At 37.4% G+C, this 26679-nt stretch overlaps 4 protein-coding genes across 5 annotated transcripts; 1 reads left to right on the top strand and 3 right to left on the bottom strand.

Annotated features, from left to right (window-relative positions):
- The first annotated feature begins 3869 nt into the window (after positions 1-3869).
- Positions 3870-5455, top strand: LOC133733876 (SWR1 complex subunit 6). The gene is made up of 4 exons (XM_062161529.1): positions 3870-4238; positions 4314-4416; positions 4804-4910; positions 4997-5455. Exons 1-4 carry the CDS (start codon positions 4134-4136, stop codon positions 5198-5200), a joined length of 519 nt encoding a protein of 172 aa, XP_062017513.1. The 5' UTR covers positions 3870-4133; the 3' UTR covers positions 5201-5455.
- Positions 5456-5729: 274 nt separating this feature from the next.
- LOC133733875 (laccase-3) lies at positions 5730-8243 on the bottom strand. The gene is made up of 6 exons (XM_062161528.1): positions 8068-8243; positions 7808-7959; positions 7480-7724; positions 7212-7340; positions 6175-7134; positions 5730-6087 (listed from the first exon to the last, which is right to left on the bottom strand). Exons 1-6 carry the CDS (start codon positions 8185-8187, stop codon positions 5957-5959), a joined length of 1737 nt encoding a protein of 578 aa, XP_062017512.1. The 5' UTR covers positions 8188-8243; the 3' UTR covers positions 5730-5956.
- A 1393-nt stretch (positions 8244-9636) lies between these two features.
- Positions 9637-19688, bottom strand: LOC133731693 (N-terminal acetyltransferase B complex auxiliary subunit NAA25). 2 transcript variants are annotated; one of them, XM_062159090.1, is made up of 19 exons: positions 19469-19688; positions 19222-19378; positions 19032-19150; positions 18857-18931; positions 16935-17028; positions 16680-16798; positions 15579-15649; positions 14862-15003; positions 14500-14675; positions 13888-14090; positions 13318-13448; positions 13084-13160; positions 12784-12858; positions 12420-12612; positions 11911-12030; positions 11665-11803; positions 11255-11295; positions 10857-11111; positions 9637-10682 (listed from the first exon to the last, which is right to left on the bottom strand). In XM_062159090.1, exons 1-19 carry the CDS (start codon positions 19613-19615, stop codon positions 10011-10013), a joined length of 3006 nt encoding a protein of 1001 aa, XP_062015074.1. In that variant the 5' UTR covers positions 19616-19688; the 3' UTR covers positions 9637-10010. The 2 variants fall into 2 exon arrangements, with proteins under 2 accessions (XP_062015074.1, XP_062015075.1); XM_062159091.1 differs by lacking the exons at positions 16935-17028; positions 19222-19378; positions 19469-19688 and having other exon boundaries at positions 19032-19051.
- Positions 19689-21016: 1328 nt separating this feature from the next.
- Positions 21017-22496, bottom strand: LOC133730305 (uncharacterized). The gene is made up of 2 exons (XM_062157924.1): positions 22201-22496; positions 21017-22106 (listed from the first exon to the last, which is right to left on the bottom strand). The coding sequence occupies exons 1-2, from the start codon at positions 22494-22496 to the stop codon at positions 21017-21019; spliced, it is 1386 nt and encodes a 461-aa protein (XP_062013908.1).
- Positions 22497-26679: the final 4183 nt, after the last annotated feature.

Below are 26679 nucleotides of genomic sequence, written 5' to 3'. Positions count from 1 at the left end.
TGCCTTAGAATGATACACACTCTCTAAACACCATCATGTATGTATAATTATATATGATTAATCACATATGACAAATCTCTCAATCGATTCACTCTCACTTCTTATGTAGGAGGTAATTGCCTACAATTCGGTGTGGTCTAGAATTACCTATACTAAAACTCTACTTCTTATCAACAATAACGTCTATATTGATTTACTATTTTACCCATATTTGTTGTTTTATTACGATTATGTCATTCAACCTTTAATAGTGAACAGTACTATTTGTGTTATTTTACTATTTTGCCAATCCTCTAAGATCCACCACCCGCTACAATATATGCACATAATTTCGGCCTTAATCTATAACTCACACACCATGCATTTAAATGGTGTGTTGACAATTTCTAGTTTGTACTAAAAACCATTTCCTTGATGTCGATAAAGGTTAGTGCACAAAGATATTTGACCATGGATCCTGAAGCCTAAAAACACTTTCAAATATACTTAGAGATCGATGAGGTTATTTTCCGAGGCTTTACACACTTTAATATATCTAGAGTATCTGTTAACCCAAAATCTTGAATTTCATTTTCAATCTAATGAATAGTATTATTTTTGTTCGATGTGAGTACTTTGATAGTAAAATAACAAATTACCCTTGCCCAAATTCTTAAGTATCTAGCCATCGTCAACTTGAAAATGATTTTGCACGTGTGGCCATGCCACGGGGTCACTTTCTGAATTGCATGTGTCATTTGAAATTCACATGTGCCATAAGCTTCGTAAAAATACATGAACCTGTGGAACACTGAAATATTGAATCAATAGTTTTATGAATTTTCTTACTTTTTGACTTTGGAAAAATCCTAAAAATAGAGATTTAAGTATTCAGTCAATTAAAACACATTACAAATATCATGCTTAGCCAATGTTGAGATTAAGAAACAAAGACAATTTCATGAAAAATGATGTTTTTTTTTTTTTTTAGCTGAAGCAAATAAGAGGCATGCCCCTTACTTGAATTTAATAAAAGAGTAAGAAGAAAAAAAGGAACATAGGAGGGGGACCAAACCAAACCTCCCTACAAAAGCAACGAAAAGAAATAAGCTATCGTAACCGAAATTGGGGAAAACCCAATTGGTCACTCTGACAATGCGATAAAAGAAAAGATGGTGGAGCATCCCACCACACCATATTAGGAGCAGTCGTACCATAATTCGCCAAAGCATCAGCTACCTTATTACCTTCACGAAAAATATGAGATACACGAAAAGTCATTTGAGAAATCTTGAACAAGCAATTGAGCCAGCTAATACGAAGTTGCCAGGGGACCAACAAAGGAGATTGAATAAAATCCAGAATAAGAGAAGAGTCCACTTCTAGCCATACGTGCTTCCAATCACGAACCCATGCCAGCTCAATTGCCTTAATCACAGCCATCACCTCTGCCGCAATGGAACTAGGAATCTCAAGATTAGAAGCAAAAGCTCCAAGAAAACGTCCCATATGATCCCTAAACACAGCCCCATAACCTCCAACCCCCTCATCATGTTTCCAAGCTCCATCAGAATTAATCTTAACCCAACCAATCAATGGGGGATGCCAATTCACCTCTATCACTCTAGGGGCACGACGCAATCTGCAATGGGCCCCAAAGGCTTTCAAAATGCGTAGATCTTGGATGGAATTATGCATGGTACCTGTTGCCAAACGACTAGCTGCTTGAATATGACAAGAGATAAGCCTACAAATAGTACCAACTGAAAACACCTTCCCCTTATGTCTCATTTTGTTTCTAGCATTCCATACAAACCACAATATTGAAGTGAAACAAATCAACCATAAGTCTTTAAGCTGTCCACTTCTTCCTACAACCATACCCACTTGTAAACCCTCCAAAATTGAGGGAGGAACTCCACCCAACTCAAAGAGAGAAGTAAAATGACTCCATATTGCAGCCGTAAAAGAGCAATTAAGAAAAATGTGATCAAGAGATTCAGAATCGATACCACAAAGATCACAACGGGAGACCAAAGCTACTCCCCTTCGCTGTAAAAAATCATCAGAAATCACTCTACCTCTTAAAACCTTCCAAGCTAACAGAGACATTCGACTATTCGAGGCAAGATAAATTTAGACCATAATGATTTGCCCCATGCTACTGAAGGAGAAGGCTTTTAATGGTTTGAAACATTAATAGGTGTTACGAGGGCACCTGCGAAATGCAATGGCATAATGCTAATACATGTTAAACTTGTGAACAATATTTCTTCTTGAAACCTCAAACAATTTTTTTATTTTTTATTTTATGAGTTTTTTTTTTTTTTTAACTTTAGAAAAGTCGTCAAAAAAATGTACATACATTTTCAGTTCCGTTAGAGAAGTGTTCAAAAACCATCATTTAAATGTGAAAAAAATTTGATGAAAAAATAACAACATCCGATTTTAGCCATAAATGGTGTGCTATAGTCCACAGTTCTGGGTCAAAAATCATGGTCATAGATACCAATAGCTAAGATCATGTTACATAACATCGAGTATCATTACAATTTACATCAGGTGCACTGTAGAATTTTCGATCATTTTTTTTCTTTTCTTTTCCTAATGTAGTTTATAGCTATCTAAGGACAATATTCGAAAGGGTAGGGCTATCTCCATTCCACCAAATACTTTGTTCACCCTATAATTAAATTTTTATCTTAAAACTTCCAATTTCACCCTAAAATAATTTAGATAAAAAAAGAAGATATCACCATTGAAAATGTGAAACTGGAAAAGAAAAAAGAAAAAAAAAAAACATACCATCGTGCTGTGTGTTGCAATCCCATGCCTTATAGTTTCTTTTTACTCTTTCGGTCTTTTTCCTCTTCTCTATCTTCTCCCTTCATCAACTACTGTGACATAGAATCACATGAAGTAGAACAAAATAATACTAACCAACAATTCTTTTTACTTGTTTCTATAGCATGAAAATTTCATCTAGCTAATTGTTTGGTAGGCTAGCGATGAAGAAGCTGAGATGATATTTTTTTTTTTGGTACAGAAAGCTGAGATGATAAAATGAATGTTTGTCGGGTAAAGTTTTATTTATCGATAAAATTGATTTCTTATTATTTTTATTTTTGTTAATAATTGTAGTTAAGAAACGAGTGTTAACAATAGTTCTTATTTTCTGAGAGGGCAAAATTCGAAGCAGCTCTAGAAACCCTAGAGTCTGAGTAGAGAGAGAGAGAGGCGGCGACAGATTTTGTCAAATCTAGCTGAGATGAGGATTCTTGTTGTTGAGGGTGTTCAAGGCAGGGCTCCAGAAGACCCGGTGCACGCCGGGGATTGCAGTATGCATCGGGGAGTTTCGTGCGGTTGCTTTCGTCGTTGGACTCAATTCGAAGGTCCAGGCGGTCGAGTGTTGTCTGGGCAGAGAGACGTGGTTGAGGAGCCGGTGAGGCCGAACGCAGGCATGCTCTTGGTGGCCCTGATTGACGTCGCTGTGATGTGGTGGTGGATTGGCCGGCCGCTGGAGGGCCTGACGGCGGCAGAGACGGTTGAGTAGCAAAGGTTCAGGGTTTCTGCTTTGTAGGTTTGGGTTTGGGCTTGGGCCTCGTGGTTTGGACTCAAACTCTGACTGCTGGGCACAAGGGTCTACAAGGAGGGTGTCTTGCCACCTTCATTGCTTACTTAGTGATGGGTGTGGGCTTGGCTTGAGAGGTGGACCTTCTTGGGCATTTGGGTCAATATATGGTCCATGACTAATCATTTCCGGATCAAGATTGCTATGAGAGTTGTTAATTATCGGGAATAAAATTGTTGTTCATTTTCAAGCGGCTTATAGATAAGGACTTGCTCCTATTTATTTGCTGCTCTGTGTTGGTACCTAGCTAATGATGATGCTAGTCTAGTCTGTCTGACCGAAAAAAACTAAAAACTAAAACAGAAGCCCAAACAAACCTGTCGCCACGGCCCTGTTCAGCCTGCTGTGTTCTTAGAACTCGGCTGGGAATTTGAGGTGAGCCACTCACAGTCAGAGCTCTGAACTGAGCCGACCCAGAAAAGTTGCTACTTTCATTATCCCAGTGTTAACGTTCTTCTTCATCATTCCCTTTTCTATTCAAATTCGCTAAAAGGAGACACCTTTACCTCTATCTACACCCGCCATGGACGATGACGTGTCCGCCCCCTTCCGCCGATCCTCGAGTCGGAATCGTAAGGTCGCTTCGAAAATGGCTGCTGCCCTTATGAGCACTGATAACCGCACCCAGGTAAACTTTTTTGTTTCATAAAAAAGCAAATTTTTTTTTTCTCCTTTAGTTTATTGGATTATGTGGATGGTTTAGGCTGCCCTTGCTAGGCTTGAAGCTTTGGAAAACGACAATGCTGGGTTGGAAACTGTGGAGGTTAATGACGACGATGAAGCTTCTCTTGATGATGAGGATCAAGGTTTGTGTACAACAATGTGTTTCATTTTTTGGAATATATTTTTAGGCCCTGTTGCTTCTTTTGGGATGTATATGATTTTGCAGTCCATGATTTCAAGATGTGTTTTTGAAGCTTCTTGGTTGTTGGGTTATGCTAATGTGCTTATTAGCTGTGCTGGGAAATGGTATGTGAGAAAATGAGAGGTTTGTGATTGACCCCCTTGTTGTGTTTTGAGATTCGTTCACTAAGTGGCTGCCTAAGGCAAATGTAGATTAGTCGGGGCGGGATTTACTGATGTGTTCTGTTCGAATTTGGTTGAGGCGGATAGCCAAGCAGTTATGGCAGTACTGCTGCAATTGTTGGTGATGTTGGAAGGAAAAGGAATAATAATATGAACTCCTCGTGCAGGATATATACAAAAGAAGCAGCCTAAGGGCACCAAGCGTAAAACCCGGCAGGCAAAAGCTCTTGAGGCCAGGAAGGCACCCAGAACATTCCTTGAGCTTTTACATGAGGTAATGAGGAAAAGCGACCTGTATATTGCTTTGGATATTTAAATTGCCTCTATAGCTTTTCTTACATAAGTTTTCCCATAAAACAGGCAAATCTTGAATCTTTGCCACCTCATGTCCCCTCCTATCTGAAAGCAGCAGTGGGACCTCCAAGCTCTACCTCCCGCCGCCATTTCTGCACTGTTTGTGGTTCTGCTGGCAACTATACATGTGTGAGGTGTGGTATGCGCTTCTGTTCGTGTCGTTGCCAGAATATACACAATGATACTCGTTGTCAGAAATTTGTTGCCTGATCGGTTAGTGTCTTGAACCATCAAATTTTTCTAATTTTAGTGAAACTGGATGCTGGCTGGCTAGATAAATCTTGTTTCTGTAAATTTTCTTAACTTTTGTATTTAGTTTGCCCGAGAAGTAGGTGTATCCATCATTTATCCAAATTATATTTTAATGCGAATGGTACTGAAGAAAGATGAAAGAAACGTGTTTGTCCAATTGTGATTATGAGTTTAACTGCAATCGAAGAAATTGCATCTCGTTACCCAGCACCATATGCTGCTGCATCATCTTGACACCTTCTCATATCATATGCTTGATTCATACTCCATATTTTGGCTACTCCAACAACTTTTAGCAAGTTTTATTTATTTATTTTTATTTTTTGTTTTTTTTATCTTTGCTTCTACTTGACTATGGAAGCCAAGTCAACATTGTTTTCATCCCACATTGGGAGCTGAAATTGCCATAGTCTGACCATGTGTTAGCTAGATTGAGCTGATATTTGTTTCTTTCGTGTTTTGAGGTATCAACTCTGTGATATGCAAATTACGTCAAATCTGATATTCTTTTCTTTGAACTTGAAAACAATTCATACACATGATAACTTAGCTCCTTGCTAGAGACTTTCCAATTCTAGGAAAGGAATCATAGAGAAATCCATGACATCAACTTCACTCAAATCAATACTTAGTAAAACTAAGATTGCAAGACGATAGTGAATCTTGCAATTCCAACTACTAAACACAAACAACTACTGATGTTTTGTTGATAACTTAACATCGGGGTAGATCTGCTGGGGGTGGTATGACAGACTGCAGTGGTCCATTTCCATTCTCTACTAGAAAAGCCATTGCGAAACCCAAGATGAGATGTGCATCCAAGTGACAGTGCATCAGCCAGACACCTATTTTGATCATCAAGTCAAAAATATCAAAATAGTGAATCTGATATTGAAGAAGAAAGCTTATTATTTGAAATTTGGAATAATTACCTGGATTATCAGCCACAAATCGAATAGCTACCCATCCACCTGGATTTGTTCCAATGGTGTTCCTCTGTGGTGGGTCAATGAGGTTAAATTTGGCTGGATCTGTTCTGGGGTTGAAGTTGCCAAATCCTGATCCAACCACATAGAAATGGTACCCATGAAGATGCATAGGATGGTCCTCAGTTGTGACAATACTTGTGTCCTGCAACACAATCTGTACACTAGAACCGTACTTCAACTTGTAGAGCTTAGTTCCACGACTAGGTGTCCATAGGCCCCGGCTCACATTACCAGTATAATCAAATTGCACTGGAGGAACTGGTGGAAAGTCTGTGGTGAAGACACCAGGTATACCATTATAGTAGGCTTGCATTAAGGAGGTGGTTCTTGGGAATACAAAAGAAACATTGTTCATGCTAGCTGTAAAGCGGGTATTGTTTGGTCCTTGACACCGAGGGCTGTTAGGAACTGTGCAGTTAATTAGTCCCAAACCTACAATGAAAAATAGGTTATTGTCGATCTGCGTAGGGATTTGGACCCGGGAAGGGCTCTTTATCTGAACATTATATGCAGTTGCGGTTGCTGTGTCATTGAAGGCCGGTAATGATGGCAGTACTGGTGCTGAAAATTTCCCTTTCTTTGAATCACAAGCAGCAGCAGACTTGTATTCAAGGATGGCAGTGGTGGTGGTGTTGTCGAAGGGTGCATTTTGAGCAGTCTGATAGACACGTGCAGCAGCATAATAGTGAGCAGGGGGCTGATCAGCCGTGAGGAGGACATCTGTAGTTTGGCCAGGTCCTATCATAATGAGTCTGGTTGTGAAAGGTTTGGTGTAGGCTGCATCAGCACTCACAACAGTCAATCTATGGTTGGCAATGGCGAAGAACAGTTCTTGATTGAGTGCAGAGTTGATGATTCTCAGGAGAATTGTCTCGCCGGATTCCACTGGAATTCTCACAGTTTCTGCATTGTATAATTTTTGTTATATCATCCACTTGATGTTACAATCTAGTAAAGCAAAGTACAGAGTAATGGCAAACCTTGTTTGGAGCATCTATAGAGATCACCAGGCTGACCATTTATGGTATATGCATCAGAGGCATTGGGTGCTCCTCCTGTGAATTGTGCCAGCCTCTGGACATCTAGTGGGTTCCTATCCCACCATTCACCTGTATTATAAGGAAGAGTTTTAGTTACCATGAAACACCATAGTATTAGTTGGGAACCAAAATCGTAGGAAATCATTCTGTGCATGTAGTTTTACTCAAAAACAAAGAGGGAAGCTTGAAAGGGTTTTTGGGATATTACCGAGAAGAAGGGGAAATTCTTTCTTGGGCATTGAGAAGGGGTATGGAGAACCTAATCTAGGATAGATAATGAGGGCTCCATAGACAGTGGCTCTAAGCCATTGGCTGTGTGCATGCCACCACAAAGTGCCTTCTTGGTCTTGAATTGTGAAGCGGTATGTGTAAGTGGCTCCTGGCTGGATGGGACACTGTGTGATATATTCAGGTCCATCTGCCCATGGATTTCTTAGCTGCCTTACTCCATGCCTGAAAGGAAAGTTGTTAGCACAATGAAGATATCTGTATATCTGCATTCTATTTGTGAAGCTTTATTGTATTATGATAAGTACCAGTGGATAGTGATATTGTATTTTGCTCTGTTTGTAACTTTGATAGCAAGAGAATCTCCATTTCTGACTTCCAAATTTGGTCCTGGGAATTGGCCATTGACTGTGATTATGGTGTGGGTTCTGCACAGCCTCTTCACTGGCTTTGCTTCAACCTATTTCAATGCACACAAAAAGGAAAACCAAATGTTTATAACCATGTCCATGTTATTCTGGGATAGTAAAACGAAGGCATGTTGAACTGAGAATAGAAGAAGACATACAACAAATTCATGGTAGTGAGTTTCAGCTGCTGCAAAAGAAGCTAGGAGAGTCTGGAAGGCGAGAAGGCAAAGGAAGATGCAAGGACTCCATGGCTTGAGAGTAAAGCTGGAAGCCTCCATTGCTTTCTGAGCTCTTTGTTGAATGAAGTTTAGGGTAGTTGTGTTAGTAGACTATAGAGAGCAGCTATTTATACATTCTGGATTGAGCGGGAAATGGAACATTATAGTTAATTTCTTACTTCATTTGAGGTACTGCCTATGTAAATTAGGTTTAGAGTCAACAGGGATGCTATTCTATTTTCTTTTCTCGTAGTACATATTAGTCCAACCATAAAGGGAATTTGGTGCACCCACTTGTTTGAGCAAATGGAGGTGTTGTGCTTTATATTGTTAGAGGGAACTGGTATTCCCACTTCTTTTACATCCAAGTTTGTGACCCATAAAGGGTCATTAGTGTTTGTAGTGCCTTGGCTTATTAAGATTGTTCTATATCTTCAAGTCTTGACCAAATTTACCAAGGATAGAGATTTGCTTAACTCAGTGAGCAATTGAAAAACTCAAAAGGTAAATAAAATAGGATGAATGTGACATGTACTGCATTCGAAATCACAATGTCATCCATAATAATGTGTTCAATACTTCTGTCACTCCTGATTTCCATGGTTTTAGATGATAATCACAAGTGTATTTCAAGATCTCCCATGAGTAATTTACAAGACTTACCAGCATTTGTCATGCGGTTAAGACGAGGCCATTTTCAGAGTTCAAGGTCACTTTCAAAATTTGTTATTTCCACATTCCGTTGTAGAACAGGTAAAAGTGGGGATAAAATTTTGGTTTGGTTTGGTAGCGGAAAGAGTAGGAAGTAGAGTTGACAATTTTTCCGTTATTATGATGCAACAAATACCACCTAAGCTTCGATATCTACCAAATCCTTTCTCTTTTTCTTGGGTGAACTATTGAAGAATTTTCATTTTATTAGTTCGTACAACACAAAGCTTTGAACATCTTCGGCCAGGTGGCTGTGCCTCATGGGGCTTTGGTTTGTGATCGATGGATAGGGTTTGCACTCGGCAAGTTTCGCCACCGATACTTTTCCTTGAACAACATAAGCATCGTCAGAATCTCCCTTACATGCTGCTCTGTATAAATAAGAATAGTTGGTTAACCAAAGACAGATGTGTTTATTAGTAGATTGATTCAGTTAGCTAAGTTTGAACAGCTTCACCAATATGAAAACTACGTGCTGTGTTGTCAAAATGTAAGTATTGTTTAAAACATGAATCAAGGCACTGATTAGCATAAGAGTACTTCAGTAGAATATAATATTTGAAACGAAGCAGGTCTGACAGACCGTCCAAACTTTCATTTTAACAAGATGATCCATCAATGGTACTTGCAGCCAATTGTTAAGGTGCTTCTAATGAATTAGGTGGCCTGCCAACCGACTCCAGAGAAATGAAATCGATCATAATTTTTTGGTTCCTATTTTGAAGCTCAAAAATACGATCCCTAATCCACTTCATCTCATTCGAATTCTAATGTATTATGAAGAATATACTAGACAGATGCAAGCAAAAACTGGAATTCAATTAGCAAGAAAATGGGATGATACACTGTAAATACAAAAGTTACAAGCCTGTGTAACGATGAAACACACCGAGGAGAAAGTAGAGAGTAGTGATGGCTATGGTACACAACAAAATTTAAGGCAAAAACTGCAAACAAAGCAGCAGCCAAGCATAACAAACCCCCCGCCTGCATAAAATGGCAAGGAAAAGTCCCCAGACAATGGGGGCAAAAAAACAAAACAAATAAAAAATCAGTAACTGAGAAGAACAAATCAATCTTCTCTTGGGATGCTGGAACACAGAGATATTGGGCGAGACGCAAAGTTGGAAGTACAGAACCAGCACAAGCAGCCCCAACTTCAGAATCACTCTTTAGGCTTGAGCTATCTGCTGTTTCAGTGCTTGAAACAACTTTGATTTCGAATCACAAATTCGGAGAAACTCGGACAGTACTGTACACTTCCCAGCAACTATCTTCCTTGCAACATCAACATGACTCCAAGACTTCAATGATTGGGAAATTCTCTCACCAAGCTCTGTGTCATTTATTGATGAGGTAAAAGTTTCTATAATCTGGAAAACCTGTCCAGGTCCCCCGATCTGTTCTTTCTTCCTCAAAGAGGAAAGTAGAGTCTCCATATTTTCATCCTCTGGCCTGTTGATCTGTTCTTTTAACCATTTCCTAACCTTTTCTAGAGTATTGCATAAAGACAACACAGAATCACGGATACGAGACAGACAGGACTGATCTGCAAATCCAGTTTTCTTCTTCTTCTTTCCCGATGGGAAACATGAACGAACACAAGATTGAATTACAAGACCATGCCAGGCCAACGATTCTGTAACTAACTGTACCAGAATTGGAAGATCAACCCAAGGAGAGGTAATTAGTGTCTCCATGGAGCTAACTTTATCTGAAACATACTTCTCCAATATAGAATCCGCACAACGGCCATTTGCCAGCCCAATCTCATGGGAACTCAAGTTCCATGCATTCAGAAACACAGAAAAGTTTATCCAGTCAATCAAGTCCGAACCAAAGACCTGCAAAAAATGCTAACGTTATTATTCCCCATACCCTTGCCTATAGTGGTTTTTACCGAATTTCGGACATGCATGTGGTCCAATTCTTCCAAGATTCATTTATAGTAAACCTTCACAAAGTACAAAGAAATATAAGCAAATGAGTGTAGAGTCAGATGGGTGGTGCAGTAATACCTCAAAAGACTTTTGGCCACCAGAAACTCCCAAGACCACTTCTATTGCATCAGTGAATGAATATCCCAACATCTTTGCATATCGCTCCAGCAAAATCTTCAGCTCTGAGGGGATTTTAGGGTCAGACACTGACCCATTGACTTCCAGATTTTCCTTGAGTGAAGTTGAAGCGCTCTGTATGGACAGATAAATCATCCGAGGAAGAAGAGATTTCCTCTCAATTATGCTCCGTACATTTGCCTCCCTTTCTGTCATCTATATTTGGTACCAGAAGAGAAGAAAACGTATAGTTAGAGGCAATGAAAAAGTTTGAGTGTTCTTAGAACAGAGTAACTTCATGGAATCATCCAACATATGGAATTATTGTTATTGAGAAGGTACAAGAAGAAATTTTGTACCGAGTTCTCTCTGGGATAGTATGATACTCCTTCATAAGGACCTGACATAATTCATAACTTACAAATTAGCTCAAGAAACTATTAGCGCAAACATGGTAGGATGCACACAAAATAACATAATCTGAAGTAAAAAACTTCAAAATGATAGAATCTAATGCAGAGGTTGAACAAAAATCTGAAATAAAATTTAAGATTTGGAGAGATAATAATTGCCCTTCAAGAATTCGGACTATGATCAGTCTTTAACACCACAGATAAACAAACTTTTTGAACATTGCCTTAACATGCCATGCAATATTGTGGGTCATATTTTTTTCTAGCAAGGTGAAAATAACTTGCAGCTGAAGTAACAGCTATGGTTTACAGTTTGGGTTTGGAAAAAAAAAAAACACATTTGCGTGTTTACTGACCTAAAAGATAGTTTCTCTCTGAAGTTGGTGCCCACCAGGGACGTGACTGCAAATCTTCATTGAAGGTCAGAGACTTGGATCCAATCTCATTAGAGAGTTCAACAAAGTGAATACCACATTTCAAGCTTTCAAGAACCGCCTACAAGAAATCAAGATATACTATTAAACCAGAAATAAAATAATTCAACAGTTATCTGTCCAATCAAAGCAAAGGCATCAACTGCAAAATATAGAATCACAGATTACCTCTTCCTCTTCAATGTTAACTGCATTCTGCTTTAACTGAAGAATGGGTCCTTCAACCCTCGCCACTAGATACTGATTAGAATGTTGTAGTCGCTCTTTAAACTGAACAAATTCAATTACCTGCAATTATAAAGAAAAGTCATAATTATATTAGTCATTGCAAGCAAGACGAGCACTCCCTCCGTATGAGTGTGTGAGACAATTAAAACTTCTGAAACCTTGTTGACTGCATAATATATGACCTGAGTTTTAACAACTGTATCAAGTGCAAGAATGGACTCAACACATACATATATGTGTTTATATGTTATACGTGTCTCCAGGATGGAAGGATCAACAAAAGAAAGTATGCAGGTTTTATGTGCAACATATAAAGGAACGATAACAGATATTTATCAAATAAAAGAAAGCACATTTCAAGTGCACCTGGAATTTATGTGTTGCGTGTAATTAACAATCACAGTGACTATAAAATGAAGATATGCACATTAACATAAATTATAACGTACTTTTGAGTAATTTCTATGGCGATAGGCAAGAAACGTAAGATCCGCTGATTCTCTCAAATGGTCATCCATAAACTTGAGATAATCCTTTAGCAGATTATTTATATCTACCCAGAGGGGAGACACCAACATCTGGGGTAAAATGTGGTGTGACACAGTTTCCATCAAGATATTTTTAACATCGAGTGATTTGAACCTAAACAGGAAACAGAAGAAAAGGTAAGGCACCGATATAAATTTAGGAAATGCAACAAAAAAGATAAAAGGCCAGTTGTAGCTACTAATCAGCAATTGATTCTCTTGACATCCTTGAATCAATAAGACAATTTACTATTGCTCAATGAAATCAAGTGTCAGAATTATTTACCATTCATATGCTAGAGAAAGGGCACCCAAGTGGGAATACAAATGCAGCAACAAGATCTTGTACTGCCATACATGTCTGCCAAGCAAAGTGTATTAACCAAATGTTATAAAGAGAATAGAATAAAATCACTAATCCGATCTATATGTTGCTTAGACTGAGCTTATAGTTCTTAAGTATCTAAAACAACAAGGAATCATTACTAATGACTTCCTAATGCTTGCAAAAACTTTTATCTATTAAAACAAAACCATGCATAGGCAAAGAATAACATTACAAAAAAGAAAAAGGCAAAGCCCTCACCTTCGTATAGTCAAGCCAAACTCCAACAACATGATTGCCTCAACAAAGTAGCCAACATTCCTGGTGCGCCAGTATAACTATACCAAAAAGCAATATTAGTCTTGGACTGGCATAAATAAAATTATGTTTATCAATTGAAAAGTAAAAACTTGCAGACTGAAAATGGGCTTACATACAAACACAGCCAAGAAAGAATGCCATGTACATGCAACAGAGTAAACTCGATACACATACCTGAATCAATACATTGCAAGCTAGTGATAGCAGCTCTTCCCCATGCATACTTTCTTGAGAATCCAAGTCCTTTGAAAGTGGTAGGTTTTTACAGTACATCTCCACCATCTGCACAACAGAGCCCTCAAGTTCTGAGGAATAAGAGCTGAAGTTAATACAGTATATCTCAAATAGACGGCTCATTAGCATAGTTTACTGTCATCCCAAGGAAGAGGCAATAGCTCCATGACCACAAAAAAGGGAAGAAACGATAATAAAGGACAAAGTTAAGACCGTCCCCAGAGGAAATGAAAATTTACTGAAGAGCATAGAGCATTAAATGAAAATGATGATGATTATGAAAATAGAACCTCAACACCAGCTACCTGTTTCACAATTGTTATATCTAGGTCATATACGATGTCAATTAATTAAATTTTATTAGGCATATCCACAATGTCAATATATTAGGGGAGTCTTTTTCCTACATATGTATAAAACAATAAATTAATCAAGCAAGGATAGCACTTGAAGCAACATTAGCATCATAAGATGGAGTTGAATCTAACAAACACAAGAGTCGAGACTCACCAACAACAGTAAGCTTGGATATGTTTCCGATCAGTTCTTGAATTTTAAAGAGTGTTATTGACTGCCCAAGTACTTTTGCTGGCACAGCTGAAATGGAGGCAGAACTTTCCCTTAACTTCCCCAAGAGTTCTGCCTTCTTATCAGGAGTTAAGACTTCAAGAAACATCTCAACATCAGAAGTGAAGCAGGCCAAGTGACCAAACCTGTGTTTGTGAAAATAAATCAAATACTAAAAATGGAACTGTAGCCTGTAATTGCATTTGTGATTTCTAAAAAGTGCATGATTTTGGCACTCCACTTCTAAGTAGTTAAAAGTGGAGTGCAAGTGCTAAAATATGTGGAAATGTGGACTGCCAAAATCACTCCCTTTTGACAAAAAGCAAAGGTATTGATCATCATAAATTAGGCTATAGTAAAAATCCGAAAAACTAAAGCTATATAAATCCAATAGCTTAGTTAAATTTGATCATTATAAAAAGCCATAATGGACAACGGAAGAGATAGTAATAAATGAGTAGTTTATTCACATGATAAAAGGAAAAACTTTACTCAACAAAAACTTTATTGCATCAGAATAGAAAGAACAAAGAGAATGTGGGAGCGGTAATGTACCCAGAAAAGTACTGGATTAGAGCCTCCATTAACTTGCCATCATCTCCCTTGCCATGTAAGCACTTTCTCCTTTCAATTTCAATATTTGCCAAGTATGGACACCTTGCAAAATTATTGCCAGTATTTCCTTGTAACTTTTCTACAAATTCCGATGCATTTGACATACGAGAATCAAACTACATTTCAATTGAAAAAAAAAAAAACAAATCAAATCAAATTCTTAACAAAAGCAAATTTCTGAAATGCACATGATAACAAGGAAACACAGAAAGCCAGTGCAACTAAAGTGTGAACATGCACAGCTTCAATTTTCAGTGGTAGAGAAAAACAATAAAAAATCTGAAGGCAACTGTAATTTCTACCACTTCATCTGTCAAGTTTGAAATCTTGCACTCGACAAATTTCGGAGGATGAATTGGATCTGTTATGGCCCTATTGCACCAATTGCTGTCATCCTCCAGCAAACAGCCTAGATAATGTAGGAAACATTCCCAATCATCAGGACTGCCACATGAAAGAAACAATATCAAAGTTTGAGATCAGTAAATGCTAATAAAGTGATTAAAAATAGACATCAAGGCTCCGGATGGAAGCAATCAATAATTGAATCACTTAGGAAACCAGCAGATAACTAAATATATAAGTCAATATCCTGATGCAGTACAAAATGCCAGTAAATACTGAAGGGACCTACTGATGCAGTAACAGACGTCAGTTAATGAGGTAAAGCATCTTATCTATGACCACTAACAAAGAAAGTATAAAATACTGGAGAATAAGGAACGGGAGGTAACATCTAGTATGCCTTCCATGCATAGCATCACTAACCGGAAAGGAAGGCATAGAAATCCAAATCGAGCAGTTTTAATAAAGCAAAAAAAAAAAACTCAAAATATACAATCCAGTCTGCACAATATCGACACCCTCCAGGCCTCCATATAGGCCAATTCAAGGCAGTCAAGACTCGAGAATTAGAGTCCCATATCGGATATCCCACACTTGGGGAAGCAAAAGTTGCTGCTCTATGGAATACTAAGGAGAAGATTATGTTTACTACAGAGAAAGGTTTCCAAGCATACCATAGTTCGAGAATTTTTTGAAATATTATGGCGGCAGCAGCGTAGTCACCCACCCGAGCAAGCAGCCTCCCCTGTCAACTTAAAGTGAAAGTGGACAAGTTGATGAGAAGAAAACATGTGAAGGCAGCAACTATAAGATTTAAAAATTATGACAAATTGAACAAGCTCAAACATAGTAATTAATTACAAGCAATGTTATTCATACTTCATAGTATCCAATAAAATATATTTTTATATATATCATATTTCACAGGTAGAAACTGTGCAAGACAAAATCCTCACGAAACAAAGCACGATATGAACTTCTATAAATTATAGTGGGAATTTAGGGTTCATGTGTATGTAAATGTAAAGAAGCTATTTCTTTATAGAACACTTAATAAGTATACTAGATTATTCGTTTTGTAAAGAATCAAGTTTGATATTTCAAGTTTTATACGTATCTAAAATTATGTTCGTTCCAAGTATTCAAAGTTTCAAACATACTTTCCTAATGAAAAAATGAAAAATGCATCAATCTAGTAATTACAGAATTGCTGCCTTACAAGCTTGTTTCCTAAGGATCTCTTGCTTGGAAGTTGAAGGAGAAGGCAAAATAGGAAAAGGGATACAAAAATATGTACTTTTTTAGTTACAAGATTAGCATCCAATAAACATTTGAATAATTTGTTTATATTGATACTGCATAGATATCAAAAGCTTTGCATGAGTCTTATAGAGTACGATGGTCAATACAACAAATCACACCATGCTTCTGAAAGTAATCTTCCAGAGCAAAATAAAATCAAATTTACTTATATGTGTGTGTGTGTGTGTGTGTGTGTGTGTGTGTGTGTGTGTGTTCTAAGTATGCTTATTAGTCTTTTCTCCGGCCTTAGTGAAGGACATCCATATCTGTCCTACCTTTCTTCTTTCACTTTGAATGCTCTTTTGAAAAAACATTAAACTGATAACAACAACAATAAATGACTATGGTGTGTTCTTTTAAAAAAAAAAGACTATGGTGTGTGAACATATTTGTTTTTACAGTACATAAGTATTTAGATTCAAGTACAAGCTATTGATTATCATTTAAATTAACGTTGAAGCTTCAGAAAGTACCTGTATGCGTAGCTTATCAACTTCAACCAGTAAAAGCGATCCTAATTTACCAGAGAGAATCTCCAAAGCATCCCCATACTTTGCTTGTTGTTCCAATATGGAAATATAGACCATGAGAGCTGAGGCATATTACAAGCTCTTAGAACATCAATAAATTTTTTAACTGAGCTTTTATAAATTATTTAATCATATACAACAGAACAAAAGTACTGTTCGAGATAGGCAATGATTTATAGTGAAAGAAAAAATGTACACCTTCAGGCTCATGCAAGCTATGAGAGACAACATGCTTCTTCACTAAGCCTTCAGCTAAGAGTAACAGCTTTTCTCCTCCGTTTCCACAAAACACCTATACGAATTTCAAGCCCCATAAAAATAAGCTAGTGCATAACAATTTTTTTCCTCTTTCCCTTTGCTTAACAAGAATTCCACTAGAAACTGATTTTTTTTTTTTTAACAAAACAAAAAAAATTATGTTCCTCGCTAGAAAAGGTTTGTTTTATTGATAATTCTTCTCCTAGATGAGTCTATTTTAATTTAAAATTATACCAGATATTAACACTGATATAATACCTCGGTGAAAGGCCACCAGCAATTGCGGGCACAACAAATTATAACTTATAGCATGCCAACTCCAACTAGATAAGGTGAAATGAGTGAACAGTTAATGACTGACGAATAGAAACCCTACAATTAGACACCTTTATCAATTTTAATACCATAGTTAATCACCAAAACAGACCTCATACTCATTCACTAGAGACCATGTTTTATATCCTGTTACAACCAGGGACGCAGCTTTCCAAACCTGAAAACAGACTAGTTAACCTCTTCAACCATCAAGAAGTTTTATCTCAGCTTTGGAAGCAACTGAACTGCACAGAGTATCCCGGTAAAAAGAAAGGTTTTTATTTGAAAAGTCTATACATAATATAGAACTGTTCTCCCTTTCTGTCTTCCAAATGTCATAACTTATATGAAATCCAGTCATTGTATTTGAAAACAAAAGTTTAACCATAGTTATGTTATCAGAATCTCACTATGTCGTCCAAACACCTTAAAAACTTAATTAGTCATGCCCGTTTTGGGTTGAAATGTCAGTACATATGGCACTGGTTGATTCGGTGCCAACTAAAATCTTAACAGTTTCTGTCAAAGTAGAATCAAAGTGCCCCTCGTTGATCACCCGTGAGCAAATAACTTGCAACTTCTACCACATTTTAGATGACATGACAGTATGTTACAAGTCACAAGAACTAAACCAACAAAACATGTACAGATGGAACAGATTGAGGCCTATAATTTATTAGTTGGTTCTATAACTTATCGGTTGGTTCCATGAAGCCCTGACTGTTATTTACTCATTCAAAGTTTGTTTTCACCACGGGCAAAACCATAATTAATCAGGCACAAGGGGGTCCAGACCCCTCCCATAATTACTTGATCAACTGATATGGCTTACAAATTTATTGAACATTGCCTTAATTCAATCGTTTCCCCCTACTTCCATAACCAATAGGCAAATCATCTTGTCAGCACTAATGATGAACACTTGTGCTCAAAATACAAGTTGGTTTTGGTCAATTTGTTATGGAATCTGATTGGTCTCCCAACAAAATTTAATACTAATCAATGTGCATTACCGATTTATAATATGGAATTATTGCCTAGAAATAGAAGGTTTCATAGAAAAACTACAATTGTTAGGGAAAAAGTATCATATTTTAAGAATAAATCTATTATTTCTCTTATCATTAACATTACTGGGTTTGTGATTCAAATTCATTAATTTGAAAATGAAAATGTCTCTTATAATTTTTATTTTTGATCAAATGTCTTCTATATAAGATTTTTAAAAGAAAAAAAATATATTGCCGGAAATTTAATTAGAATACTATAACATTGTGACTTGGACCCCCCAAGTATCAAATTCTAGTTCCGCCCCTAGCTTTCACATTTTTAGTAAACCTGAAATCACTATAAAAAAAAGTAATATTTTTAGCCCATTTAGGCGACAGAGTGATTTCCACTTTACACAAGTTTGGCTTTGAAGGCAGCATGACGAACCATGAATTACATACTCTTATTACCAACATCCATTCTACAAAAAGAAGATTGACAAAGTATGACCAAAAGTCCACACATGAAAAGAAGAGCGCAAAGAAAGCTGGTGTTACCTGTAACTGGATGCTACACACAGCCCAGAGCAAAAACCTCTCCTCGCCAACAAGTTTGTACATTCTTATAGCTGTCTGTCATAGATAGATAAACAAACACAGTAAAATTACATAACTAAACTCCAGTAAAACAAAGATACAGGTAGAAAGTTAATAAACAAAGAGGCAAAGCAACCTGTTGCTGCTTGACAAAAGAGTATTCGCGAACATAGCAGTTAAAGAGCCCCATCATCAGCTCCAAATTGCTCGGAAATTTACCGCAAGCATATTCGTAACAACTGGTTGCCATTTCCACTGATTACAAAGAAAACACTCAGAAATTTGACAATGCGAGCCTTCCGAAAGAGACTAATACACACACTTACGGTGATCGAGGCGTTGGAAGACGATTTGCAAGGTGCTGAGAGTGAGATCGTCCATCAAAACGGAGTCGTTTTTGTGCAACTGCTCCTTGGCGTTGAGGCAAAGCGACAATGCTTCTTCCGATTTCCCCATCCTTTCCAGGATGAGAGCTTTAAGCGCCTGCAGAATCAAAGAGTGAAAGTCAATCTCAGCTCAAAATGCAAAACGACGTCGGATTAGAGAGAGAGAGAGAGAGAATTGATGAATTACCAGACAGTAAGGGGAATTGGGAAACTTGGAGAGGAGAGCGGTGACGAGCTTGAGAGCGTTTTTGAATTGGCGAGAATCGATGGCGTCCCAAATGGGCCGGACCCGCCGCTCCGGTATCCCGCCGGCCAACCCGAACTTCGACGCCATGAGAGGTTTCGGTTTAGGGTTGAGTGAAGGCTGGAAGAGAGAGAGAGTGTGCGAGCTTTGTTTCAGCTTGGGACACTGAGAAGCTTTGAGGAAGAAGAAGAAGAAGGTAAACGAAAACCTAATAGGAGGCTCCGTTTCGATTGTAGACCAAAACCGAAGACTCAGAATGAAGGCCCAAAACAACAGAAACTAAGCCCAATCCAAGCTAAACTGAGTCTCACATCTTCACCAGCCTTTTTCACCATCTCACTCATGCTCTTGGGAATTTATTTACTAAGAAGTCCGAACTTCATTATGGATCCATACTCCAAAAGTTTGGTTTTGTTGTTTACTACTTTCTGTGTCCTCATCGTTCTATTTGGATCAGCTGGGAATGGTGTCCCTCGTGGTTTTGTTTTTTTGTTGTAATGTTTTTCTTTTTAATAATAATAAAAAAAAACTTCATTATGGATCGTTAAAAATAAATAAATAAATAAATAAAAGGAACTTCATTAGTTCATTATGAATCAACTCTGCATGAATGAACTGTTGGTTATTCGGAACGAAACTACGAATTCCAAAATGCAATCCGGCAACTCTTCCATTCTATTTCTAGAGAGGTGGAGATTGATTACCCATGTAAAGAACTTAATTTGACGTGAGACTTGAGTTCATGGTTTTTGCTTTGCAAAAGTAATCAGAGATAAGGTAATATATAATAGAGTGACTAAACAGGAATAGGAAATACAGTCAAGCTTAGAACAGTGGGAAAATCCCTAGTCCCTAGCTAGGACTTGTTTCATTGAAAAGGGAGTTCTGTAAGGAAGTTTCTTTCTTTTTGTATTCTGATATGATCCAGCTCCATGCACATAGAGCCTGATAATTAAGCCGCCCGACAAAATTCACAAGAAATAAAATGTTTGAAATCAATAATGATAAATAATAATATGGACGTGAGAATGAGCCTCTCAATTTAACTGGATTTCAAACCCTTTAAAAAAAAAAAAAATCGAAATCAATATAAATAGTGATTAAAACAAGGAAACTACCATACTTCGTCATATATTGATCCTAAACAATCTTCACATTAAGCTAGAATGCTTAACCCCATGTCTTGAGAGAAGATTCTCTACACACTGTCAAGAGTGATTCTACGCTAATTGCTTAGAAAGGCTGTGCTTGAATTCTTTGGCCTTGCTCGATGAGCAGGATTTTGTGAAACCAATTGCCAGTAGAATTCAATGCCGGTTGAAGACACACATCAAAATAATGATCACCGCCTGGTAGAGAGGTCTGAATCTTCACCTGAGGCACATGTGGAACAGGTACTCACTTTTCCGGTTCAAATTTAATCCAAGTTCTAAACCCTAAATTAGCGTAAGTTCTTTTTCTATCTTCTCCTTTCTTTCTGTTCTTTCAGAATTATTTTTCTGGTAAGGACCACCGGTTGAGAATTCTAATTCGAGCATCAGTTTTTACTTCCTTTAGTTTTTCTCGGACAACAGCTCTGTGTCTTCCTTTTTGCCAGGTTGAATGATTAAGCTCAATATAATCACCATCACCAAGGTAGCGTTTCCAATTGGGATCAATAACCATTATCTCAAGGTTTGTAGTATTCTTTAGAATCCAAATAGCAAACTCTATCTCATACCAATTACCTTGGATCCCATGCATCTTAACTTTCTTCAATTGGTTGTGTGTGAATCCACAATCAAGGTTCCTTATCTCTTGATGATCAGTCTCATCAAACTCCCTTTGTCCCTCTATCGTTATTGTGAGCTCTTCCAAAAGGGGTGCAACCTTGAGGAGGTCCACAACACATCTCAGATGAATAGGGATGCTATTGTAATAACCTCTTTTGATTTGCAAGTTCAATTGCTTGAGATTTCCAAATGTTGGTAAGCTGCCGATTTGGGGTCTTTCGGCACACATCTGTAGATCAAGCGTCTCAAGTGCAGGGCACGATGGAATTAATTGTCTTAGTGTTTGAGGCAATAATGTAGGATCTGTTGTGCTTAGGTCTGTGAGATACAATAATTTTGCTAACTTTGGAGTGTTGACGAAAACAATACTTGATGGAGGATACACGGATTTAGCAATGTATTCTAAGGAGGCAAGATTTGGTGCAGAAATCTCGATCTTTTCTAGCTCAGTACAAGAGATCAGTTTGAAATCATTCAGACGACCAGAAACAATATTCAGATGTGAATAGAAGTACTCCCATGTGCAATTCTTTAAGGTCAAGCGTTCAAGGAAAGAACCAAGAGAGAAGAGATGTGACATAAAAATTCCATCAACCTTAACCGAATGTAGACAAAGAGTAGTGAGCTGATTGAATCCGTCAAATTCAGGAGGAACTCTTAGACGAAATCCTTTCAAGGACAAAGATTTTAGCTTTAGAGGAGCAACAGCCTTCACTTGTTGTTCTGACAGTAACTGGTGAGGGAAATCATCATTATACAAAGGACCAAAATTCGTCGGCATAGGGAGACGAAGCTCTTGAACACCCATTCTAATTGCAAAACCAATCCATTTACTGACAACTTCATGCAGCCATGGTTCCTTATTAAAGTTATAGTCTAATGTGAAAGAGTCTACTTTGTCACCTTGGTAACGGGTAACGCTCCAAAAATTGATCCACACGTCTTATAAAGTCTTCATCATCTTTTCTTGGTTGTCTCCAACTACCGTAAATGTTTGGAACATCAAATACAAGATTGCGCCTTGTTTGTATTGAATTCAACCAAATGTGCTTCAACCCTCGGAAAATCATGCTACTCTCCATTGCATCTCTTAGCGGGAGAAATGAAACTATGGATTCCAGAATGCAATCCGGCAACTCCTCAAACTTACTTCTCTCCTGGTTACAAGATACACTAGCTAATTTTAGGCTTTGATCCATTGCGCCCTGTAAAAAGTTGAATCTTGATTACGCTATGGAAGGAACTTTGACTTGAGACTTGAGACTTGAGTTGATGTTTTGCTTTGCAAGAACTTCTTATGAATATGGATGAACTCTTTGGCAGAGGCCAGGGTATAGAGAATTCCTATAGCCAAAACAAAGGAAGAATTTCTAACAACATAATAAAAATCGGATCATCTTATTCTTGATCGAATGCATATAAGGAGAGTGTACAGTGAACCAATTCAAACTAGGATTGAGAAACTATATATATATATATATATATATATATATATATATATATATATATATATATATATATATTATGAGAATATTCAATCGATTGAGAAACTATATATAATCCAACTAGGAATAGAAAACCTATTTGATGAGGAAACTCATATAATCATGAAACTCAACTGAATATAGCTTTGCAATACAGGATGTAATTTGGAACTTAATTCCATAGAATAAGGCATTTATGGAGAACATAATGAGCCAAACTTGCTAATCAAATAGATTCATATGAAATATAGTCAAACTAGGATTTCTCATCCTTGTTTCCTCGAAAAGACAGGAAATGTGCACATAAATCAAGTTTCTAGCAAAGCTGCAAAAAGAAAGTCTTAACATAAAGAGAAAAACTTCAATATTTAGGTGCTGTTCTTGAGTGCCTCATGGGGAAACTAATTCTATGGTTGACACTTCAGTCTATATCAGTCATTCTTTACAATGGTCTCTACAACATTTAGATCATAGATCCACCTTGTTTGAATAAACCTGATTGCAGCAGTTATTGTATATACTGATCGATATTCTTCAAGGACGACCCCAGGATCGTTAAGCTAGGCCAAAAGCCAAGTACAACATCAGAACCTGCATACTGAAAATCCCATTTCAAATTAGACATAATATTTGAAATCAGTATAAGCAGTTATCAAAACAAGTACTGGAGGAACTAACTGTAGAGCCAAACTTCCTCATAGTCAACATATATCGCACTAATACGTAGCTGAAGTTCTTTCCTACAAACAATGTTATTCACAGTAAGGTAGAATGCCTGAACTTTCAATTGCAAGTATAGTCCAACTCTAAAAGAATAATAGAAGCTAGCTAGTTTAAGTTATAACATATATGAGTCCCTAGTGTAAGTCAATACATTCATATTGATAACAAAACAGTAGACAAAAACAACCTACATTGCATTCGTTGGGAAGCGGCCAACGATTAAAGATACCTGTGATCTCCTCAACAGCCAGTGACCGTCACGAGGTCAAAATCACCTTTACTGACTTGCCTTAGCACAGCCATATCCGTAGACTTCCGAACCTCGTCTTGAATCTTTCCAGAGATCTATGAAATATTGTGAACAGATCGACTCGTAGTTGCACTGAACACTGACATTATTGCAGAGATTTCTGGCACATGCAGCAGGGGACCCTAATACAACCTCTTCAACAATAACACCTTTCGAGACATGCATGACGAAACTTTTGAATAATTTTGTCCAACATGTCTAGACTTCCGGCGAAAAGATTAATCATATTCATTCCAAGCGAAGGAATGATTGAAATCATTGAATAACGTACAGTTGGTTTGATCCCACAGAGTTTGCCATACTTCTTGAAGTGATCCAAGCATCTAGATGTTATGTACGTTGATAGGTAGAAAGGAGTGTATAGTGTTGAACTTAATAATACTGAAAGTAATAATACAAAGCCACAAAACTCATAAACACATGACTCAAGCAACAGAACATGGTATTATCATAACCAATGTATAAGCTCAAATCTTGGTTAGTCGTACTAACCTTGAGAAGCCATCCTTCAAGCCTTCAAAAGAGATGGATGGTATATGAACTGATATCTTGGAAGAGGACTTCTACAGAATGCTTTTGTGAACTCTTAATGGGAAGAGTACTTAACTCACTCTCAATAGCTTCTGCAGGGACCTCCTTTTATACTGATCAAAGTATCTCAACGGCTACCCCATCAACAGCACGTTGAGTCTTACTTCAACTATATCTCTTAACCACACTACTTGTAACAGCCCTATTGTTAAGGCATTTCAAATTCCTTATCTTGTACACGTTCCAGTTGAATACAAGACTTAGTCAAGGGGTTAAATCACATCATAATCTCTTAGTAACTTGCTCTGCATAGCCACAGTAATTATCAATACTTAAGGTAACTAATAGTTTGTCCAAAATGCTTCTTACATTCTCCCACTTGGACAACGATTAGTTACTTGACAACAAACCATGATAGTTCAGACATAGCTACTATCCTTAGTGCACATGAGATTGCAATGTAATCTTTTAACTTGATAAACAGTAACACATTAATTTAACAACTACAATGCAGAATGAAAAAACAGAACCACATTATGAAAATGCAGTTTGTTTAATCATCACTTACAAAGCAAACATCAAATAATGTATCACCACAGTAATGTGAATATGCAAGTACACACATAATATGAACTGGACTTACTTCTATTTGTGTACAAATGGTCCTCCTTATGGCCCTGTATGCTGAGCCTCAACACAACTTTCAACTTGAAAGCTTCTGTATGTGTTCCTTCAGTCTTGGACAGAACAATATCTTCTGAATTCAAAAACAATCAAATGCAATTTCAATCACATCGTTTCACAGAAGACAACTTATAATTATGAGCTCAAAACAAAACAATATGCTGCAGCAATGATGAATAAGACATCAAATTTATTAACTTTACAACTGAGAAAATAAAATATCCCAGCATTCAAGTTTACATTCAAATAAACAAATTGGGAACACAAAGTTCAAGTTCAGCAATGACACAACTCCCACTAAAACTTATATTGCTCCCACTGGAATCAATCATACAAACTAGACAAAATCCCCAACTCAGTAATGTGTTGAGTGAAAGCTGCCACTGTCAAAGCTTTGGTGAAAGGGTCAGCCAGTTGAGATAAAGTGTTAATCTTCAACACTTCAATCTCTCCATGCTTAACTCTCTCCCTGACACTGTAGTATTTGAGGTCAATATGCTTGGAGTTAGTTGACCTCTTATTATTTCTGGTAAAATAAACAGCTGCTGAATTGTCACAGTAAATTTTCAATGGCCTTGAAACAATGCTATCCACTGTGTTTGTTTGCACCAGAAATTTTTTCAACCATAAGCCTTCACATACACCCTCATATATTGCTATAAACTTAGCTTGCATAGTTGAAGTTGCTGTAAGTGTCTGTTTAACACTTCTCCACGCTATAGCTCCTCCAGCAAGCATAAACACATAACCTGAAGTAGACTTTCCTGAATGTGGATAGTTACTTGCAAAATCAGAGTCTGTATATCCAATCACCTCAAATTCCTTGACTCTTCTATAGACCAGCATATGACGTTTGGTCTTTTGAAGGTACCTAAGCACTTTCTTCCCCCCAATCCAGTGCTCACAACCTGGATTTGACTGAAACCTCGACAAAATGCCAACTGCATATGCCAAGTCAAGTCTTGTGCACACTTGGGCATACATCAAACTACCAACCAACTTAGCATAAGGCTTGTTCTTCATGCTTTCTTTCTCAGTTTCAGTTTTAGGACATTGATCCTTGTTTAGCTTGTCACCCTTAGACATAGGTACTGAGCCTCCAGAACAGCTTGACATGTCAAAACGTTTCAAAACTTTGTTGATGTAATTTTGTTGACACAGCCCCAAGACCTTTCTATTTCTATGTCTTTTGATCTCAATTCCTAACACAAATGAAGCTTCACCTAAGTCTTTCATGTCAAACTTTTTAGACAAGAAATACTTTGTTTTCTTCAACAAGTTCATGTCTGTGCTAGCTAACAATATATCATCTACATATAAAACCAGAAAAATAAAATGTTTACCTTCTGATTTCATATAGACACATTCATCAACTTGGTTTTCAACAAAACCAAAATCACTAATCACAGAATCAAACTTCAAATACCATTGCCTTGAAGCTTGTTTTAAGCCATAGATGGATCTGTTTAGCTTGCAAACCATATGCTCATTTCCAGCATCAACGAAACCCTCTGGTTGCTTCATATAAATTTCTTCTTGCAACTCACCATTTAAAAAAGCAGTCTTGACGTCCATTTGATGTAGCTCCATGTCAAAATGAGCTACAAGTGCCATGATCACCCTAAAAGAGTCATTCGTTGACACTGGTAA

The sequence above is a fragment of the Rosa rugosa genome, chromosome 2 (genome assembly GCF_958449725.1).
Source record: "Rosa rugosa chromosome 2, drRosRugo1.1, whole genome shotgun sequence".
Lineage (NCBI taxonomy): Eukaryota > Viridiplantae > Streptophyta > Magnoliopsida > Rosales > Rosaceae > Rosa > Rosa rugosa.
Note: the sequence above shows the minus strand (reverse complement) of the source record. Positions and strands in the feature narration are given on the sequence as shown.

Excerpts from the sequence above, each read along its gene's own strand:
- LOC133733875 (XM_062161528.1), bottom strand. The coding sequence starts at position 8,187 with ATGGAGGCTTCCAGCTTTACTCTCAAGCCATGGAGTCCTTGCATCTTC. Across the intron at positions 7,135-7,211 it reads CTATAGATGCTCCAAACAAG|AAACTGTGAGAATTCCAGTG; the intron begins GTTTGCCATTAC and ends TATACAATGCAG. Across the intron at positions 6,088-6,174 it reads ATTTGTGGCTGATAATCCAG|GTGTCTGGCTGATGCACTGT; the intron begins GTAATTATTCCA and ends TGATCAAAATAG.
- LOC133733876 (XM_062161529.1), top strand. The coding sequence starts at position 4,134 with ATGGACGATGACGTGTCCGCCCCCTTCCGCCGATCCTCGAGTCGGAAT. Across the intron at positions 4,417-4,803 it reads TCTTGATGATGAGGATCAAG|GATATATACAAAAGAAGCAG; the intron begins GTTTGTGTACAA and ends CTCCTCGTGCAG. Across the intron at positions 4,911-4,996 it reads TCCTTGAGCTTTTACATGAG|GCAAATCTTGAATCTTTGCC; the intron begins GTAATGAGGAAA and ends CCCATAAAACAG.
- LOC133730305 (XM_062157924.1), bottom strand. The coding sequence starts at position 22,496 with ATGGATCAAAGCCTAAAATTAGCTAGTGTATCTTGTAACCAGGAGAGA. Across the intron at positions 22,107-22,200 it reads GAGCGTTACCCGTTACCAAG|AATGGGTGTTCAAGAGCTTC; the intron begins GTGACAAAGTAG and ends TTTTGCAATTAG.
- LOC133731693 (XM_062159090.1), bottom strand. The coding sequence starts at position 19,615 with ATGGCGTCGAAGTTCGGGTTGGCCGGCGGGATACCGGAGCGGCGGGTC. Across the intron at positions 13,161-13,317 it reads CTTGCAATGTATTGATTCAG|TTATACTGGCGCACCAGGAA; the intron begins GTATGTGTATCG and ends TTTTTGGTATAG. Across the intron at positions 12,859-13,083 it reads TTTGGCTTGACTATACGAAG|ACATGTATGGCAGTACAAGA; the intron begins GTGAGGGCTTTG and ends TTTGCTTGGCAG.